We start from the raw sequence: 18,037 nt of genomic DNA, 5'->3' as shown, positions 1-18,037 counted from the left end.
CTTCGACCCGGGACACCCCTAGCCGGCTTCCCCTGACTCCCCAGAGGCGTCGCTGCCCTGGGAGTGGGAGAGGCCCATGGGGGCGGGAGGCGATGCCTGGCCAACTTCCAGTCTCCGAGGAGGAAGACGCAGGCGTGGCGTCGCTGCCATTGGCCGTTGTCCGCCTTTCACCTGGGGCTCACCCAGCGCTTTCTGCCCTGCCCCTCCGGGAGGGAGCAAAGTCCGTTTATCTTGCGCTCCGAGCGGCTGCTACTGTAGCCGCGCTCTCGCTTCAGGTCCAAGAGGACGCGGCTGCCTCTGTCCGCCTCCTGCCCGGACGGAAGGCCCGACGGACAGACGCCGGGACACCTGGAGCCCTGGTCCCCTTCCCGTCCAGCTGCGCCCTCGGACCAGCCAAGATGCCGCTGGGACTTCGAGGCAAGAAGAAAGCCAGGTCCAAGGACTTGTCCAAATTGATGGAGGGCGAGCCGGTGGCCCAGAGCTCTGGGAGGGCCGAGTCCCTGCCCTTGGAGCTCCAGCCCAAGCCCAGGCTGGTGTTCCACACGCAGCTGGCACACGGCAGCGCCACGGGCCAAGTGGAGGGCTTCTCCACCATCCACGAGCTCTACGCTAAGATCGCGCAGGCGTTCGACATCTTGCCCTCCGAGGTAAGGAAGGGCACGGGGCCGATGCCCGGGTGGGCTTCATTCGCCTCTGCTGCCCGTGGCTTGGTGCCCATCCTTCTATGCCGCGCAATGGCCGCGGGCTTCCTCCCCAGGCTCTGGAGGCGGGATTCCTATGCCTTGGACGCCGTCCAGTAGGATCCCTTCATTTCCCAGATGAGGAAATAGGCGTGGAGACGGGAGACTTGCCCCCTTCTCCCAGGGAATAAAGGACAGATCCCGGGACTCAAACCCAGGTCTCTTTCCTGGCTTCAAATGCCTCTTTCGAAGGGTCCGACCAGTTTGTCCTTGGGCAAATCATGTCCTCTGCCCGTGCCTCAGTTTCCTTATCTGCCGAATGACAGGGTCGGACCGGGTGGCCTCTGCTGATATTCTCAGCTTTAGAGCTTTGGAAGGTGGGCGGAAGGAGATTATCTTGGTCAAGGTGGGGAGGACAGGGTCCTTGCAGCCAGCACAGATCAGAGTCCACGTCACTTCTCTCAACATTTATTAGCTTCCTCAAGCCAGGAGACAAATCGCTTAGCTTTCCTGGGCCTTTACCTGTGAACGGGATAATCATGTCTCTAGGGTTACTTATACCACAGGGTTGTTATAAAGGTGGAATAAATCCCGCAGCGACTCTCAAACTTCTTGGTCTCAGGCCCCCTGTACTCTCATCTAAGTGATTGAGACCCAACACCCAGTACCCCAAAGTCCCCTCCAGCTTTACTGAGGTGTGTTCTATTTATATTGACCGTTTCAGAGATTAGAATTCCTTAGTGATCTACGAAAATAGTTTTGATCTCAGGGACCCCCTGAAAGGAGTCCCGGGATCAGACCTTTAGAGTAGCTAAGATAAATGCATTTCAAATGCTTTGATAACCTTCAAGCGCTCTTAAGAAGCAGCGTGGGGGCAGTGGGTAGGACTGGTCTGGGACTCAGAAGCCCTGGGGTCAAGCGGGCTGAGAGCCACTGGCTGAATGACAGTAGCCTCTCCGTGCCCCAGCAGCTCACTCCAACACTAAGAGTGAGTTTCCTTTCTGCATGGTGCAGGGGTTTTCACTTTGGAAATTCCGTTCCCTGGGATTTTAAAACTCAAGGCAAGGCACAGTGCACTGGGGGCTGGGGCTGGCAGAGAAAAGATGGGAATTTGCCTGCAGCAGATTGGAAAGCAGGAAACTCACCTGCAGTGATGGGGTCTCTCGGAAACTCTGGAAATGGCGTTGGGGCCCCGGCGCAGATCAGCAGGGCCAGAGAGAGGGCGAGGATCTGGCTCTTAGCTGCGAGCCGCTCCCGCGCTAGGCTTAGCTCCTCGCGCTTCCGTGGCCCTTGGGTAGCTAGGGGAGCTGGTCTCCGCGTTAAACCACCCCCTCCCCCAGTCCTCCCCCACCTCCGCCCGCCCCAATCGTTTTCCTTTTCCCTGGAATGGGTCGCTGAAACTTTGCTGCCAGTCTAGGAGGTTCATTTCCTCCTTCCTAATCCACTGAGGGAAAAAAACAGCAATGATCCCTCTTGCTTGGCATAGAAGCATCGAGTACTGAGCGCTGCCACTCTGGAGTAAAACGCTGTTTCTAACTCTACGCTCACTAGCCGAGTGACTCTGGCCAAGTCCCTTCCTTCCCCTCCCTGGGCCTCCTCACCTGTCACGTGATGGCTAGTGAGCTTCCTTCCCGTTCTGGAGTGAAGATCTCTGCCAGGCTTTGAGCCCTGCAGAAGGTCTTTGGTCCGGCATCTGTCAGGCTCCAAAGGATCAGCGATTTCATCCACATCAATCAACCAATCAACAAGCATGTGGTCCTACGTGCCTTCTATATGTCAGGCACCATGCTAAGCGTTAGGAAACAAAGAAAGACAAAAGCAGTGTCTGGCCTCAAGGAGCTTACCTTCCAGTGGAAGAGCTGCAGGGAAAGAAGGGGGCCTTAGAGGGAAAGGGGAAGGGAGGAGATGGCCTGCCCCTTGTTCTGTGAGGACTTTTGTCGGGGCCTCCCGTCCATTGGCCACAGAAAGTCTACCCAAAGTAGGGTGGACCTCTTTTCGATTTGTTTTGGCATCTCTAGATTGCCAGGGAGGCACCCCATCACACAGGATCAAATCAAATCAAGAGGCATTTATTAAGTGCCTACTATGTGCTGGGCCCTGTGCTAAGCACGGAGGCCACAAAGACAGGCAAAACCCTCCAAACAGTCCCAGTCTTCTAGGAGTTTGCAGTCTAATCAGGGGGAGACAACGGAGACAGGTGCCATGACGGGGACATGTTCTGGACAAATGGGGAAGAGGCTTAGTGGAAAGTGTTAGGATTCAAAAGTAGCGGGTGGTCTCTGGGAGCTTGGAACCTATCCAACGTCACACAGTCAGTAGACTGTGATTTGGACCTGGGTTCTTTCAGCTCCCTTTCTATATATTTGTTTGCATGTTGTCTGGCCCATTAAATCATAAGCCCCTTGAGGGCAAGGACCGTCTTTTGCCTCTTGTATTTTGTGATGATTAAAAAGGTTCTGGGTAATTTAACCTTTTTATTAATAAGGCCAGCAGAGTATTAATAAAAGGATGGTCACTTGGCCATCTCTCTTAAACCAAAAAACCCTAATGGCAGCGGGGTCACAGTTTATATGCCCTTTGAAGAGTTCCTAAGGGATAGGAATCAACTCTGATTGGTTAACAATGGGAGGTGTGGACTATATTAAAATGAAGGTCATGCTTAGGTGGCTCAAATTTTGGTCAGAGACATCAATTTCCTATCTTGATAACAGGGAGAATCAACCTTTCCCCAGACCTGTTTCTTTTACTGTCTTTGATTAGATCGTGGCCTGGGTACTTCTCCAAGAGAGGTTCCCCACACCAGTTAATTTCTGGATGAGAAAATGAAAAAGGGGGAAAACCTTGGTCCTAAGACAAGAATCTGTTATTACATATAAGAGAGAAATATTAATTTCTCACGATCCCCAGTGTTTAGCACAATCAGTGACTGGCACATAGCAGGCGCTTGGTTGGATGAATGCAAACCACACAAACTGCCGTTTCAAGGGGAATCAGCGGCCTTGGCACCGGGTTGGGATCTGAAGACATGGCCAACTGTGCCTGAAGAAAATGAGGTTGGTGCTCCAGCGGATGGTTTGGTTGATTCGATTTGCAGAATGAACCCTTAGAAACTGGAGCATTCAGCTTTGGGCTGGTGCCAAGAGAGGGGCTTCATGATCTGCTTGTGCAGGCTCTGTGTTCAAGGTGAAGGCCAGAGACCAGAGAAGTTGTTGGTTGCTTTTTTATCCCGCTTTGGTCCTAGAAACAACCCAAAGCTCAAGTGGCCTTGAACTAGTGGGAAGGCAGGCTTTGAGCTGGCCCCAGGGGCATAGCCCACTATCTCTTGTTTCCTATTATTTCTGCATATTTGCTCTGGAAAAATTGAGGTCAAGGCAAAGTTCCAAGAAAGAGCGTGAAAGGGAACTTTCGGCGTAACTTTTCAGAACTTCTCAGGGCTCCCAGAGGTGCCCAGAAGCAGACCAAAGCCCCGAAAAGCAGTCATTTTATACTAGTGGGGTAAAGAAATGAGGAAAGTTCACATGCAAGACCAATTTCTGAATGAGATCCCGTAAACCAAGACCTGAGTTTGAATTTCACTGCTGCTGACTAGCTGCGTGACCGAGGGCAAGTCATTGAATGTTTCCTCAGCGATTAAAAGAGGAGGGTGGATTAGCCGGCTCTGAGGCCCTTTCCAGCTATATGATCTTTTGACCTTTGACACAGAGTAGAAGGGTGACAGAGTGGGGAGAGCGTTGGCCTGGAAGATGGCTTCAGGGCTCCCCTTTCGCCCACTGCCAGGGAGACCAGGGAGTCCTTTGTCCTTCACAACATCGGTTAGACAGCAGTGTTGGGTGCGTGGACAGTCTTTCTTTCCTGGAAGGCCCACACGTGGAAGTCTAAAAAACCTCACCAAACAAATGACTAAACTCCCAGGTCCCCACCTGAGCAGATGGATGACCTGGGCCTGCCGAGGTTTGGGGGACATCCCTCCCAACTAGCTGGCACAGAGGAAGGACCCCAGTCTCAATCCTAGCTCTGCTGCTGTTCCCTGGCAAGATTTGGGGCAAAGCATTCACTGTCTTCTGCACATTAAAATGACAGGCTTAGACTAGACAGCCTCTGAGTCATAGAGCGGTCTTCCGCCTTCAGGACCTGTGGCCTACAACTCAAGGGCAAAACAGTGAGGGGGGGAGACTTCATAGAGCATGGCATGGTGGGCAGAGCAGCCCTGAACTGGGCATTGGAAGGACCTGGCTGCAATCCTGGGCAAGTTCCTTCACCTCTCTGAGCTTCAGCTTGCTCATCTGCCAAATGGGGATAATACCCACCTATCTCACAGGATTCCCAGACGTGTGCTGTTGTTATTCTGCTCTTTTGCTAGAGGAGAACTGAACAGACCCAACAGGTCATTTCCGGGCAGCATCCAAGTTCGGGAAGGCTTTTTTTCTAGGCGTCGCATTTCTCACACCAAGTTCTAGCCAAAGGCATAAATGCATGTCCCTGGTGTCTCAGGCCTAAAAACCAAAAAGGTTAAACAATTCCGAGACCTCACAAACTACAGGAAAGGCATCATTAAGTTAGATTACTTTTCATTCCATCACGAGTAACTCAGTCGATCATTTAGAAAGAAAAGTAATTTATTGACAGAGGTGCTGGGCAGCACATTCCCTTCCCTCCCCGAATTCCGATGTTTCGAGAAGCCAGCAGGGTCACAGTGAGCAAGAAGCTTCGGGAAGAGGCCTGGCCTTTCTCGGGGCCTCAGCCAGCGAGCCAAAAAATAGCTTTGTCTGAAAAACCCTTCTCCCCTTCTTCACTGAGAGAGCAAAGTAGCAAGAGTTCATGATTGCTTAGCCTGTGGGCTCCTCTTATAACTCCACGATTTCAAACTCCAGAGCAGAAACCGCAGCTGCTTTTAAAACCATCTCTCAGCAAAGTATTGATTAATGGCTGACTTGGAGCCAGACGCTGTCCCAGGCAGTGGGGGTGCAAAGACAAGGAAGCGGGAACCCCTGAGAAGAAGATACCATCAAGGCCCCTAGGGACTGGGCTCCTGCAGGTATTGGGCCGCTCATCGATCTCCGGGTGGCTTCAGAGCACACGTGGGCACAGGTTAGGGTTCAGTGAAACCTACTGGCCAAGGTGGCAAGAGGAGCGTGGTTTAGACCTGTCCTTAGGAGATCACTAAGTGATCGATCGATTCAACGAGGGGAGAGCGAGAGGTCACCTCGGATCTTGTCTGGAGAACATGGGACGTGCCCCCGCTTTTCCTGTCTCAGATGGCCAGGACTGTCCCTGACGATATGGAGAAGAGTTCACGAAATTCTCCTGTTGTTGTCCTGGAACCAATCACGTCAAGCCTTTGAGATGATTGGAAAAGGAAACTCTTTGTGCACAGGTGTTGCACAGACCAACTTGGAATGGACACATACTTCCTGGGAGGGTAGCTCTTCTTCCCCTAATTCTTTCTTGCATGTTTGCAGCGTTAGGGCCAGTGAGGTAGAGGATGCAGAGTGCAGCTTCTTAAAAACGAAAAGTGGTGAATTTGAGTGGGGGGGGGGCTTTCAAAATCAGATACACGAACCCCTCTGACCATGACGTTTTCAGAAACAGGAAATGCCACACATTTTGGTTTTCTAGGAGATTTCAAATACTATTATCTTTGACTCGATTCTATACGTGGTCTTCTTTTGTAAGATGGCATTGCTTCTAGATCAGAGAGAGAATACCAAGTAGCTTGGCTACTTGGTAACAGTGAGACCTTGGAGAGGTCACTTAACTGCCAGGGCCCCAGTTTGCCTATCTGTAAAACAGGGAGATAGGATGAGCTCACAGAATCTCAGGATCTGGAAGATGTTTCAGAAGTCATTCAACCCAAGGCTGAGAATCTCCCCTACGACATTTTCCACAAATGGTTGTTCAGCCTTGGTTGGAAGACCTCCATTGAGAGGGGAGCTCACTACCTCTTAAAACCTCCCAACCTATTCTTGGAAAGCTTTGGCCATCACATAGGAAGGGAACCTAGAAGTGTCCTAATCCAAGCGTAGGTGAAGCATAAACTCTCTTTGCAATATAAGTGCCCAGTGCTCATCTGGTCTTGTGAGGTTGTTTTAAGCCCTAGGAAACTCTTCCTTTCATGGAGAATCCGGATGGTCCTTTTTGGGTGGCCTTGCACGTCACTCCTGTGGGATGATTGGCCACCTCTCCAGGCTTCATGGGCTATGAAATAGAAATCCGCGTTTTTGTTCCTGTCTTGGAACAAACTGCTTTTTGGGGGACTCTGTTTACTAGCCAGTCTTCAGAGCTTGGTATCACTTATGAAAGCAGGCATTGCTAGAGAGATATTCTTTTCCTAGCATCGACTCAGAGGCAAATGGTTCTACAACAATATCAGTAGGCACAGGTGGCTGCTGAGAGAAAACCAAGACGATTGCAACTTTGGACAGCTTCTCCAGAGCATGGTTCAGAACAAAGGAGCTTTGGTGCTATGTGAACTGTCTGGGCATATTGATGAAGGGAGGAACAAGGCAAGGATACTGTTAAGGAAATAAGCAATGCCTACTGTTACAGGCATTGTGCTCGTTGCTTTATACATATGTTTTAGCCTCAGAACAGTCTGGTGAGGTAGGTGCTGTTATTCTCACTACAGTTGAGGAAACTGAGGCAGAAAGAGTTAAATGACTTTTCCAGGGTCACATATCTCAGGAGTGTCAGGGGATGGATTTTAATCCAGGTCTTCGTGGCTCTAGGTTCAATGCTCCATCCACTGTACCATCAGATAGCTGCTATCTTCTAGTCCAGTTCAGCGTGCATTTATGTCTTCAGTTCCACAAGTGTACAGGCATTTATTAAGCAGGTACTTTGTGTCAGACATTGTACTAAGCCCTGGGAATACACATACAAGCTGAAAGGACAGCCCTTGCCTTAAGAAGCTCTGATTCTAATTGGGGGAGGCAACATATAAAAGGAAGATGAAAAGTTGGGGGTAGGAGGCAGAAGGAGCTGCAGGGACAGAGTAAACTTCCCTGGTAAGAGGGAGGAACTAGGGTGATGGAGGAAGTGTGAAAAGCCAAGAAAGGAATGAAGATATGGCTCAGGAGATGATAAAATCAGAAAGTGGACCAGATCTAGGCACCAAGGTGACCAGCAACTTCCAGGAGCAAAGGACATTGGGGAACTTGTCTCTGAAAGAATATTTGCCTTTAGAAACCTAACGTGTGTTAACCCTAAGTGATATAGGTGGTGCTGTGTGTGAAGTGTTGGACTTGGAGTCTGGAAGACCTGAGTTTGAATTCAGCCTCAGACACTCACTGGGTGACTCTGGTCAGACCTCTTTAGCCTCTGGCAGCCTCAGCTTCTCCATCTGTGAAATGGGTATCATAATAACATTTCTCTCCAAGAATCAAGTGAAACAAAACAGGTGAAGTGCTTTGCAAAACTTACAACTCTCTGAATATCCGCTTTTGTTATTTTATCTTCCTGATCAGCGGCTGAAGAAGTCAAGCATTCAGAAAACATGTTTGCTCTGTCCCTCCTTGTTCAAATCCTTTCTCTGTAAAAACCACAGGTTCTCTGGTTACAGCTTTCAAATGGCCTCCATGGACACACAGAGACTGGGGGCTCCAGCAAAGGACGTCTGTTGGCCCACGAAGCTCCCCAAACCCAGACATCTTGGTGATGGCCTTTGTTTTCATATCACACACATTTCTGAATAAAACCTTCCCTCCTCCCTGCCCAGCATGTCTTCCCCCATAACACAGTTATTTTTTAAACCACCAAAAAGAAGTTCAGCAAAACCATCTGAAAACCTATGCACCATTCTCCACCTATAGCCCCCCCACCTTCCCATGAAAGGAGGAAGACACAGTCTCTCAACTCTTCTCTTTGATGAGGTTTGGTTGTTATAATGAATCACACAACATTCCCTTTGATTTTTGCTGGTTTTCCCCATCCCCATCATTCTATAGTTGTTCTTCAGGTCCTGTGTAGTCTTCCCACATTTCTTTAAATTTTTCGTGTTTGCCATTTCTTATGGTCCAGTGATATTCAATTACACGCACATATTACAATATCTCATTTGCCCATGCCTCAACTGACTGGGCCTTGGCTCATTCCCCCCCCCCTTTTTTTTTACCACCACAAAAAGGTATTGCCCTGAATAGGTCGGCACTGGCTGGGATCTTTGGCCTCTTTGGGGGCACACAGGCTCAGTAGAAAGTACTGCTGGGTACAGGGTGGAGACTGCTTTCGTGGTGGTATCATTCCAAAGTGTTTGCCAGAATGGTCCTACCCCTTCTTTCATGAGGGGACTCACTGCCTCTTCACCCCTGAGAACCCTGGAAAATAAAGGGAGTAGAGGAAGAGCAGCACAGAGGAGGAGAAAGTCCTGGGCGTCTGTTTGGCTGCTGGTGCAGCTCTTCCACTGATGCAGTCATTGCTCCCTCCCCCAACCATCTGCTCATTCCAGTTTGGCGATCTTCAGCCTTGACCTCCCCCCTCCCCCGGCCTATTTTTTCCCACTCTCAGGCAAGCAAATGTTGCTGGAGACAGTCTCCCGAATACGCTGCTGTCACTTTCGCTATCTCAGATGGGCTGCCTTGGATTTCTCTCTTGCATTCCTGGGCTCAGCTGTTCCAGACCTTTCCCCATTCTTTCTTCGGGAGCCTTCAGTCACACCTTGGCCCTAGCTCAGCTCCAGCCACCCCTGCCCACTCCATGTTCGGCCTTAGAAGGTTCTCTTTTCCTCTCTCCTGTGTGATTCTCAGAATCACAGAAGTTCACAGTTGGAAGAGACCCCAGTGCTATCTAGCCCAATCCTCACCTGGAAAAGAGCCTCACTCCAACCTTTCCTGAAGTTGTCTGAAGCCCTTCAAGGAGGGGAGCCCATTGCCTCTCATAGACATCCCTGACCACTTGGCCAATCCTAATGCTAGGGCGTTTTCTTGACCTCAAGCCCAAATTGGCCTCTCTGTTATTTTGGCCCATTTCTCTGGGTTCTGGAGCCAAACAGGACACCCTCTTCCATGTGGCGGCCCCTCTAGTCCTCCAAGATAGATCGTCTCCCCTCAATCAGCTCCACTGTGGTTCCTTCAGCTAACCATCAGAGGGCAGGGACTTGAAGCCCCTTCTTAATGCCCTTCCTACATGAAACACAACATCCCAGAGACGGCTTCACCAGGGCAGAGCCCAGCAGGATGACCGATCAGACAGATCTCATTGTTAGCACTGAACACTTGCTTTTCTTCATGAATTCTGAGATCCCACTAGCTTATTGGACTGATGGATTACAGTGTTGACTCACCATGACTGCCCCATCCCATGGCACTCTTTATCAATACAGATCACAATCCTCCATGTCTTAGTTACCGGGGACTAACAAGTTTACCCCCTTGGGTCAACCTGGAGATTCATATAGATAGTACTTTAAAGCTGACACAGCACTCTGCATGTTATCTCATTGGACCCTCACAACCACTCTGGGAAGTGGGTGCTGTTATGAGAAAACTGAAGCCGAGGTGAAGTGCCTTGCCCAAGGTCACACAGCTAGGATGCTTCTGAGGTCAGATTACAATTCAGGTCTTGCTGATGCCAGGCTTGGTGATCCCTCCTGAAGCTTCCCTGAGCTGCCTGCTCGTTGATCAGAAGATGGGAATGACATCTCAAAGTTCTGGGGAGTTATATTACACCATTAGCAGGGTTAAATGACTGCCAAGAACTTACTGCACATAGGCCTAAAGAATTAGAGAAATATTAATTGCTCATGGGTAGACTGAGGCAATGTAATCAAAATGATAATATTACCTGAAAAAAAAAAAAGAACTTCAGGTAAACCTCGGCAACTTGGGAGAGGCGTGCTTCTCTTTATGTGTCATAGCATGGATTTCTGTGTTCCTTCACTAGGTCCCTGCACAAAGCCGGTAGGACCATATTTGACAGGAGCTTTTATTCAGGTATGAACTAAACTGAGACGGGGCAGAATGGAGACTAGAGAGCTGGAGTCAGGAAGGCTTGGGTTGGAGTCTCATCTCTGACCCTGGGCACTTCCCCTTGACAGCTTCGAGGAGAAGGTACCGACCTAAGGTGGCAGAGGATTTCCTCATATGGGAGTCCCTTATGCTGATGAAAGCCCAGGTGTGGCATCTTTCTCCCAGGGCCTCCCGTTCTCAACTGTGCGAGAGGCTGTGCTGGAGTAGGACCTTTTAAGTCAGTCTGTGAACTTGAAGATGCTTCTAACTGTCTTGTACTCTGCCCTCCCTCCATTGGAACCTGGTAGTTTCTTTTAGGCCTCTGTCCTGAGGCTCACTTGGTTCAGGGCATTTCAAAGGGGACTAGATGTCTCTGGGATCTCACCTAAAACTCTCATGCTGGCTTAATTTAAGCTATATGTTCGTCTCTAATTTCCCAAGGCAATAGCAAAATGGGGTCTCCTTTGCCTTTCCATTTGTCCTTAATGTCTTTGGTCTCAAGGGGCTCCCTTAATGGCAGTCTCAAGGGTTTAAGGAAGAGATGGTGGGATGTGCAGATTATGTCAATCAGGCAGTCAGTCAACAAGCATTTATTAGTCGCCTACTATGTGTGGGGCACTGTGCTAAGCACTAGGGATACAAAGAAGGCTAAAATGCCGTCCCTGCCCTCAAGGAGCTCCCAGTCTAATGGAGGAGAGAACCTACAAACAGCTATGTACAAACAAGATATACCCCAGTTCAGTTGTGGGAACAAAAAGGGAAGAAATGATGTCATCCTTTCGGTTTTGTTAGGTGAGATACACACCCTTTGGTGTTACTTCACACGAGCATGCCAAATCCCTGTGGCACGAGTCCCTTTCCTCTCTAGGTCAATCACCAGACATTAATGAAGAGTCAGTCTGTTAGGTGCCAGGCCCGGGAAGGTACTGGGGATACGGAGAGCCGTGTTAGCCTCCAACCGCCTTGTGAGGGAGGCACAGTTGATGATCAGAGAGGGAGAATCAGGCTGGCGCAGGGGGCAGTTGGAATGCTAGCACCCGAACCGGTTAAGGTGCTATTTGTAAAGGGCTCCCTTCCTCCAGCAGAAACTGGGGACTTCTAGACCAGGGCTTCTTAACCTGGGGTCCGTGAACTTGTTTCAAAACTTTTTGTCCCCTTTGTAGCCCCAGATGTAGTTTTATTTTATGCTTTTAAGCCCTTATTTTGAGAAAGGTTCTACTGACTCCACCAGAATGCGAAGGGGTGGCATGACTGTATCGGGGATCTGGCCGCCGGTTCTTTCCGCCCCTGCCTCTCTCTTCAATCCCACAAGTCCGAAGGCCGTCTGGCAGCGACTTTGCACACGGAAGATTTACAACCCTCTGACTCGGAGCTGTGTGACCGTCGGCAAAGCAAAGACCTTCTCTGAGCCTCCGTATTCTCATCTAGAAGTTGTGAGTGCTCATCTCACATGACTGTTGTGAGACACACATGTGATGAAAGAGAAAAGCATTTTTAAGTCTTCATAGACTTTGAGGGGGAAGCAGGGGTGTATTGGCAAGTGTTTAACAACCGGCTCTTGAAAAATGTGTACATACACAACATACGTTTATGCTTAATCTGCATTATTAACACTCTCTCCACTTTCATGAGAGTAGAAATCAACGAAACAATCAGTGCCCTGGTTTTTGGCATTCATCTCTTTCCGAGGTTTCAGTGTGCACAACAGAATTTAACCACTGCCTCTCTCCAGCCTGTTGGAGCTGGCTCCTCCACACCTCTGCGTGGAAGAGAGCTCACGAGCGATCTAGTCCAAGCCGTCTGCAGTGGGGCAACAAACCTGTCTGGAACATACCTTTCCAATGATAGTGTGCCAGAGACTGGCTGAGGAGAGAGCCGGCCCAGCTCTCTTTGCGAGTCCTTCCTGAAGCCCGCCTTGGAAATGCCCACCGGGAGCTCCTGCTTTGGTCGGCCAGGGCCAGGAAGAAAAGGAGTCACCCTTCAGTGCTCTGTGGCACCTCAGGGGCCGTTTGAGCTCAGTGCTGTGGCCCGTGGGGGGCGGGGAGCGCGCCGTTTTGGTCTCTTTTAGACTGAGAGAAGGCACGTGGCTTCGCCGTGCCCATAATGGTGCTAATGCTGGTGAGGGTGAGGATGAGGACGAGGGTGGGGAGGACGAACACCTTCGGGGCCCTCCTTCCCGCTGGGTGGAGAGGGGGCAGGGCGGGGCTGGAGGCCTCCTCCCAGAACCTCGGTGGAGGGAGGGAGTCCAGGGCGGTCACAAGCTGTATCCTTCCGGGCTTCACTGTCTTCCCGATTAGATGAAGGCCTCCTGAGGCCATTAGGTTGAGGGAGGGACTCGACTTTTGCCTTTCTTTGTAGCCCCCACACTTGGAAGGGCGCCTGGAATACAGTAGTTGCTTGATAAAAGTGTACGAGTTCCTGACACCAACAATAATAGAAACAGTAGTGGATAAATGATGCCCTTGAAACTAGGAAAACAGACCTGAGTTCAAGACCTTCTGACTGACACCCACGAGCTTTGAGACCAGGGCAGGCAACTTCATCTCCCATCAGCTTCTGGTCTGGCATGTGAAGTATATGAAGAAAATTTGGCTTCACACAGATATGTGCTTGGAAAGGGGAGGAGTCTTTCAGTAGGCAAATAGTGTTGGCTTCCTAGGCCAGAAAGGATCATGGGGATTTGTGGGGCTCCAAGAACCACAAATGGAAAACTGCTAGTTTAGGGTCTTTCATAGAAGCTTGGAGGTCCCTTTCATTTTTCAGGCCCTTTCTGATCAGGTTGGGGCAGGGGAGGAGAGTAGTCAGAAGGCTTAATTACCTTCAGGACAGTGATTCTTGGGGGTGTTCATGAAAGATAAAAGAATGTTAACCCTAAGTTCTATCACCACATTTTATCAGAGTGGGAGATTTTCCTCCTTTGAAATGCCTGTAAATTCCTGTTACTTCAAAATGTCTCCGTGGGACAAGATTCCAATCATTACAAGGGGACCGAGTCGGTTTGGACACTTCTTCTCTCCTGGCAGAGCTATGCTTGGAGGAGAATTAGGATCGATGAATACACATGGTTTCTGGCAGATTGGGCTCCCCTGTTTTTTTGTTTGGCACAGTAGAGGCAGGAGCAGACTCCCAATTCCTCTGCATGTGGGATATTTTGTGACTGTCAGTTCACTTCTTTCATTTCTGTGTCTTCACTCAGCCTTTCCCTCCCAATCCAGGAGAGAGAGTAAAGAACTGAGAGGACTTTTTGAAATGTCATGGCACCCAAGCTCTTTGTCATGTGAGTTTTCCTGTGTCTCCTGCCCCACTTGGTAGCTTTTCCTGGGATAACATGCCATGCAGACTCTGCCTCACCAGAAGGACTGCAGAGCGGCCTGTTCTGTCCGTGTGGAGGCAGGTTTTAGGACTCAGAGGTTTTCTTAGAGGAGATGGACTATCCAACAACTCCAAAGGCAATGAGCCTTTATTATGGGAACATTTGAACTCAAATTAGATATGTAGGGCAGCTAGGTGGCACAGTGGATAGAGCACCAGACCTAGAGTCACAGGAGGACCCGAGTTCAAATCCGATCTCAGACATTTGACAACTTACTAGCTGTGTGACCCTGGGCAAATCACTTAACCCCAATTGCCTCACCAAAAAAAAAAAAATTTAAAAAAAATTAGATATGTAGGAGGCTCTTTGGCTTTTAGCAGAGCACTCTAGCTCCACTGACTTCCCTAATCTCATGCATATTGGTGGGCTGGGCCCCAGAGAGCTGCTCTTAGGGTGAGGATTCTTGGAAGATCGCAGAGGGGCATTTAGGGTTCTAGAATTGCTATCCCTGAGCTCCCACTTGTATGCTTCCTATTAACACCAGTCAGCTAGACTTAAATTTGCTTTTTTACAAAAGGCATTTGCTGAGAAGATATGGTACAGACATTTGGTAAAAAACAAACAAACAACCCCCCCCAAACTTGGGGCAGCTAGGTGGCACAGTGGATAAAGCACTGGCCCTGGATTCAGGAGGACCTGAGTTCAAATCCAGCCTCAGACACTTGACACTTACTAGCTGTGTGACCCTGGGCAAGTCACTTAACCCTCATTGCCCCGCCAAACCAAACCAAACCAAACAACCCCCCCCCAAACTTCCCCTCAACCTGGGGGTGCATGATTGTCCTCAGAGAGAGGGATCCCAGACTAAAGTAAAAAGATAGCAAGGCCGTGTGCAGGGAAAACCTGTGTCCCCCTCCTTCACCTTGTTCACCCCATTCTGTCTTCTCTTTCCCCTGTTAGATTGTAAGTTCCTTGAGGGTAAGACCGTCTTTTGTTGTTTTTGCTTGTATTCCCAGCTCTTAGAAAAGGGTCTGGCCCATGGTCATTGCCTGGTAAATGCCATCTGTTTCTCTCTTCTGTCTCTGTCTCTCTTCCTGTGTCAGCCTTCAGCCCAGCTCAGAACAAGACACTAAGACCATGGCATCATACGCTCCCTTCCCTCCCCAGAGAGGAGCTACAGAATATAGAGGGGTTTGGATCACCTTGTGGGCATCAGTGCACACTTAGGGGGTCTCTTCATTGTCTATCCCTCCCTCTGTTTTCTTCTTTCTGAACTGTTAATAAGGGGCTGAGTCTGAGGGAGACATGGGAAGTCACCCCAGGCCTTAGAAGCCCCTCACTCTGGGGTGTCTTATTACCCAGAAGGCTCTGCCCCACCTGACTCCTCCCTCATGACTGATCTGCCTGCTTTCCCCACTGTTATAGCCCCTTCTTCCATAGACCATGCTTCAGTCTGTGTTCAGTCAACACAGTTTCTTTCTTTGCATCAGCCACACTTCTGATACTTCGGGTCTTGTCGTTCTCTGATCATTGGACTATAGATTTTGACCTGGAAAGCACCTTAGAGGCCATCACTTCTAGCCCCTTCATTTTACAGATGAGGAAACTGAGGTCCAGAGAAGTGATGTGAGCCATATGGCACCAATGGAAGAATATTCACGATCAAAGAAGGGTTTTTGTATCCGGGGGCATAGCCACCACTACCCTTCCAGAACCCATGACTCCCTGTGTTAATGCCAAATACTTTTTCTGTGGGCATATCTCTCTCTCTCTCTCTTTTGCAGAACAATGAGGGTTAAGTGACTTGCCCAGGGTCACACAGCTAGTAAGTGTCAAGTGTCTGAGGCCAGATTTGAAATCAGGTCCTCTTGAATCCAGGGCCAGTGCTCTATCCACTCTGCCACCTAGCTGTCTGTGGGCATCTCTTAAGGAGTATTGTGTGACTTTAGCATGTGCCCGGATGCCGCCTCTTTGGAAGAAAAAGAAAAGCCTTTAGGCTGCATTTTATTTTACTGAATCAAATGGTTTTTGTTTGTTTGTTTTGTGGGGCAATGAGGGTTAAGTGACTTGCTCAAGATCACACAGCTAGTGTCAAGTGTCTGAGGCTGGATTTGAAATCAGGTCCTACTGAATCCAAGGCCAGTGCTTTATCCACTTCGTCACCTAGCTGCTCTGAGTCAAATGGTTTTTAAAACACACCACAAAGACTAAAGACCTGGACGTCTTGAGGTCCCCTGTATGCCCTCAAGGAGGCTCACCTGCCTGGCCTGGCACTCCATGGGACAGACATATCATTCTAGGGAAGGCAAAGGCTAGATCTTTATGTTTCTTCTTGTTAAAAATTGATTTCTTCTTCCCAAACATAGATGTCCTTTCCTTTCAGTCCATCCACACTGAAAAATAGAAAAACAAAAGTCGTGTAACAAATTCCTTCTCTGGTCATGTCCAAATATACACACATTTACCTATATGTGTATATATGCACACACATATATTTTACATAGACCCTTTTATTTTGGGGTCTGTGCCTAGTAGTGGCATCACTGGGTCAATGATAAACCAGTTTAGTGACTGTTTGACACAAATTGCTTTCCACAGTAACTCCTCAACCCTGACCTGATCCCAAATTTCAACACTATCAGATCCCCTGTCACAAGCCTGAAGCCCAGTTCCCCCTTGGCCATGAGCTGGGTTCCTGTTTCCTTCCTGAATCCCTTCCTTCCTTCCCACATCTTCCCAGAAACCTTTCCTGATCTTTCCACGGGCTGGTGGCCTCCCTCCCAAACTCCCTTATATTTGGATACTTTGTATCTCTCCTTTTAATATGGATTCTGTTTATACCATGTGTATGTGTGTATGCACATGTATATGCTATATTTGTGCCATATGTTTACATTGTATCTATACAGACAGTACTTATATACACAGACTCTTCTTCTCTATTAGAATGTAAGCCTCTTTCATTCTTTGTGCCCCCTAGCCTTTGGCACAGGGCCTGGCATACAGTAAGTACTTCATAAATGCTTCTTGGTTGTTGATTATGTTGAGCCAGTAAAGTAGGATGCCTACGAACAGGTAGTGGATTTGAATATGCATTGCCCCAGGTTTTATAAAAATGTCATTTTGCCTTCAGTATCTTGAGTGGTGAATAAAAGTGGCCTCCCCAAGCCAGGAGAGCAGGAAAAGTGATTCCTGTTTTATTTCTGACATGCCGCTGCTGACCCAGGAGAGCTCATTTAGAAGTGATTCATTTATAGAAAGTTCTCTGGTGTTTGAGGCCAAGCTGTGGATACTCTGCTCCCAAAGGTCTAAATAGAGCGAGCTGGCTCATGTTCCTCAATCTCCCATGCTGTCTTGTTGCCAATTTTGTGTCTTTTCAGAAGTGTAGTGGAGAAGGTGGCGGCAAGGACACTCTGTGTGTGTGTGTGTGTGTGTGTGTGTGTGTGTGTGGTGTGCATGTGGTGTGCATGCGCACTCGAGCTCTCTGTCTCATTTTTGTTTTGAAACAAGTGCTAGAAGTTTGGTATTTTATTGTTATGGAAACATAACAAATGCAAAAGCCTAAATGACTGAGTAAATATTTCTGCTACCAAAGCAATGACTCAAATGTTTTAAAATGACTTTTCAATTGTGATTTCCAGTTAGAATAGCAGACAAGTTCATGATGTATTGTTCTTTTAATATTCGAGCACCCTTGGTGCTAGGCATCCAGAGTCTATAACTGACACTTCTCAGGGATTTAAGTAAGTTTATTTTTTATTGGAATTTTTATTGTAATCGCTTATTGGTACATCCTCTTGTGTGTGTGTGTGTGTGTGTGTGTGTGTGTGTGTATGTGTGGCAACTGGGGTTAAGTGACTTGCCCAGGGTCACACAGCTAGTAAGTGTTAAGTATCTGAGGCCAGATTTGAACTCAGGTGCTCCTTAATCCAGGGTGGGTACTGTATTCGCTGTGCCACCTAGCTGCCCCTGGTGCATCCTCTTTGTCACATTTCTTGTGACAAAAAAGAAAGATCAGAAAAAAAAAGAAACATGCCACAGCTGAGTGGGACAGAGTCTGCAATGGTCTTCTTCCCCCCCACCTCTCCCCATCTCTCCAGTGA

The 18,037-nt window shown here is 48.8% G+C and overlaps 1 protein-coding gene across 1 annotated transcript in view; it reads left to right on the top strand.

Moving 5' to 3' along the window:
- Positions 1 to 264: 264 nt before the first annotated feature.
- The window catches only part of GIPC2 (GIPC PDZ domain containing family member 2), a 74,034-nt gene continuing 56,261 nt past the window's right edge, over positions 265 to 18,037 (top strand). Inside the window, exon 1 of the mRNA XM_044005431.1 lies at positions 265 to 647. Within this exon, the coding sequence (XP_043861366.1) occupies positions 399 to 647 (249 nt within the window). The 5' untranslated portion in view covers positions 265 to 398. The remainder of the gene's footprint in view (positions 648 to 18,037) is intronic.

The sequence above is a fragment of the Dromiciops gliroides genome, chromosome 4 (genome assembly GCF_019393635.1).
Source record: "Dromiciops gliroides isolate mDroGli1 chromosome 4, mDroGli1.pri, whole genome shotgun sequence".
Taxonomy (NCBI): domain Eukaryota; kingdom Metazoa; phylum Chordata; class Mammalia; order Microbiotheria; family Microbiotheriidae; genus Dromiciops; species Dromiciops gliroides.
Note: the sequence above shows the minus strand (reverse complement) of the source record. Positions and strands in the feature narration are given on the sequence as shown.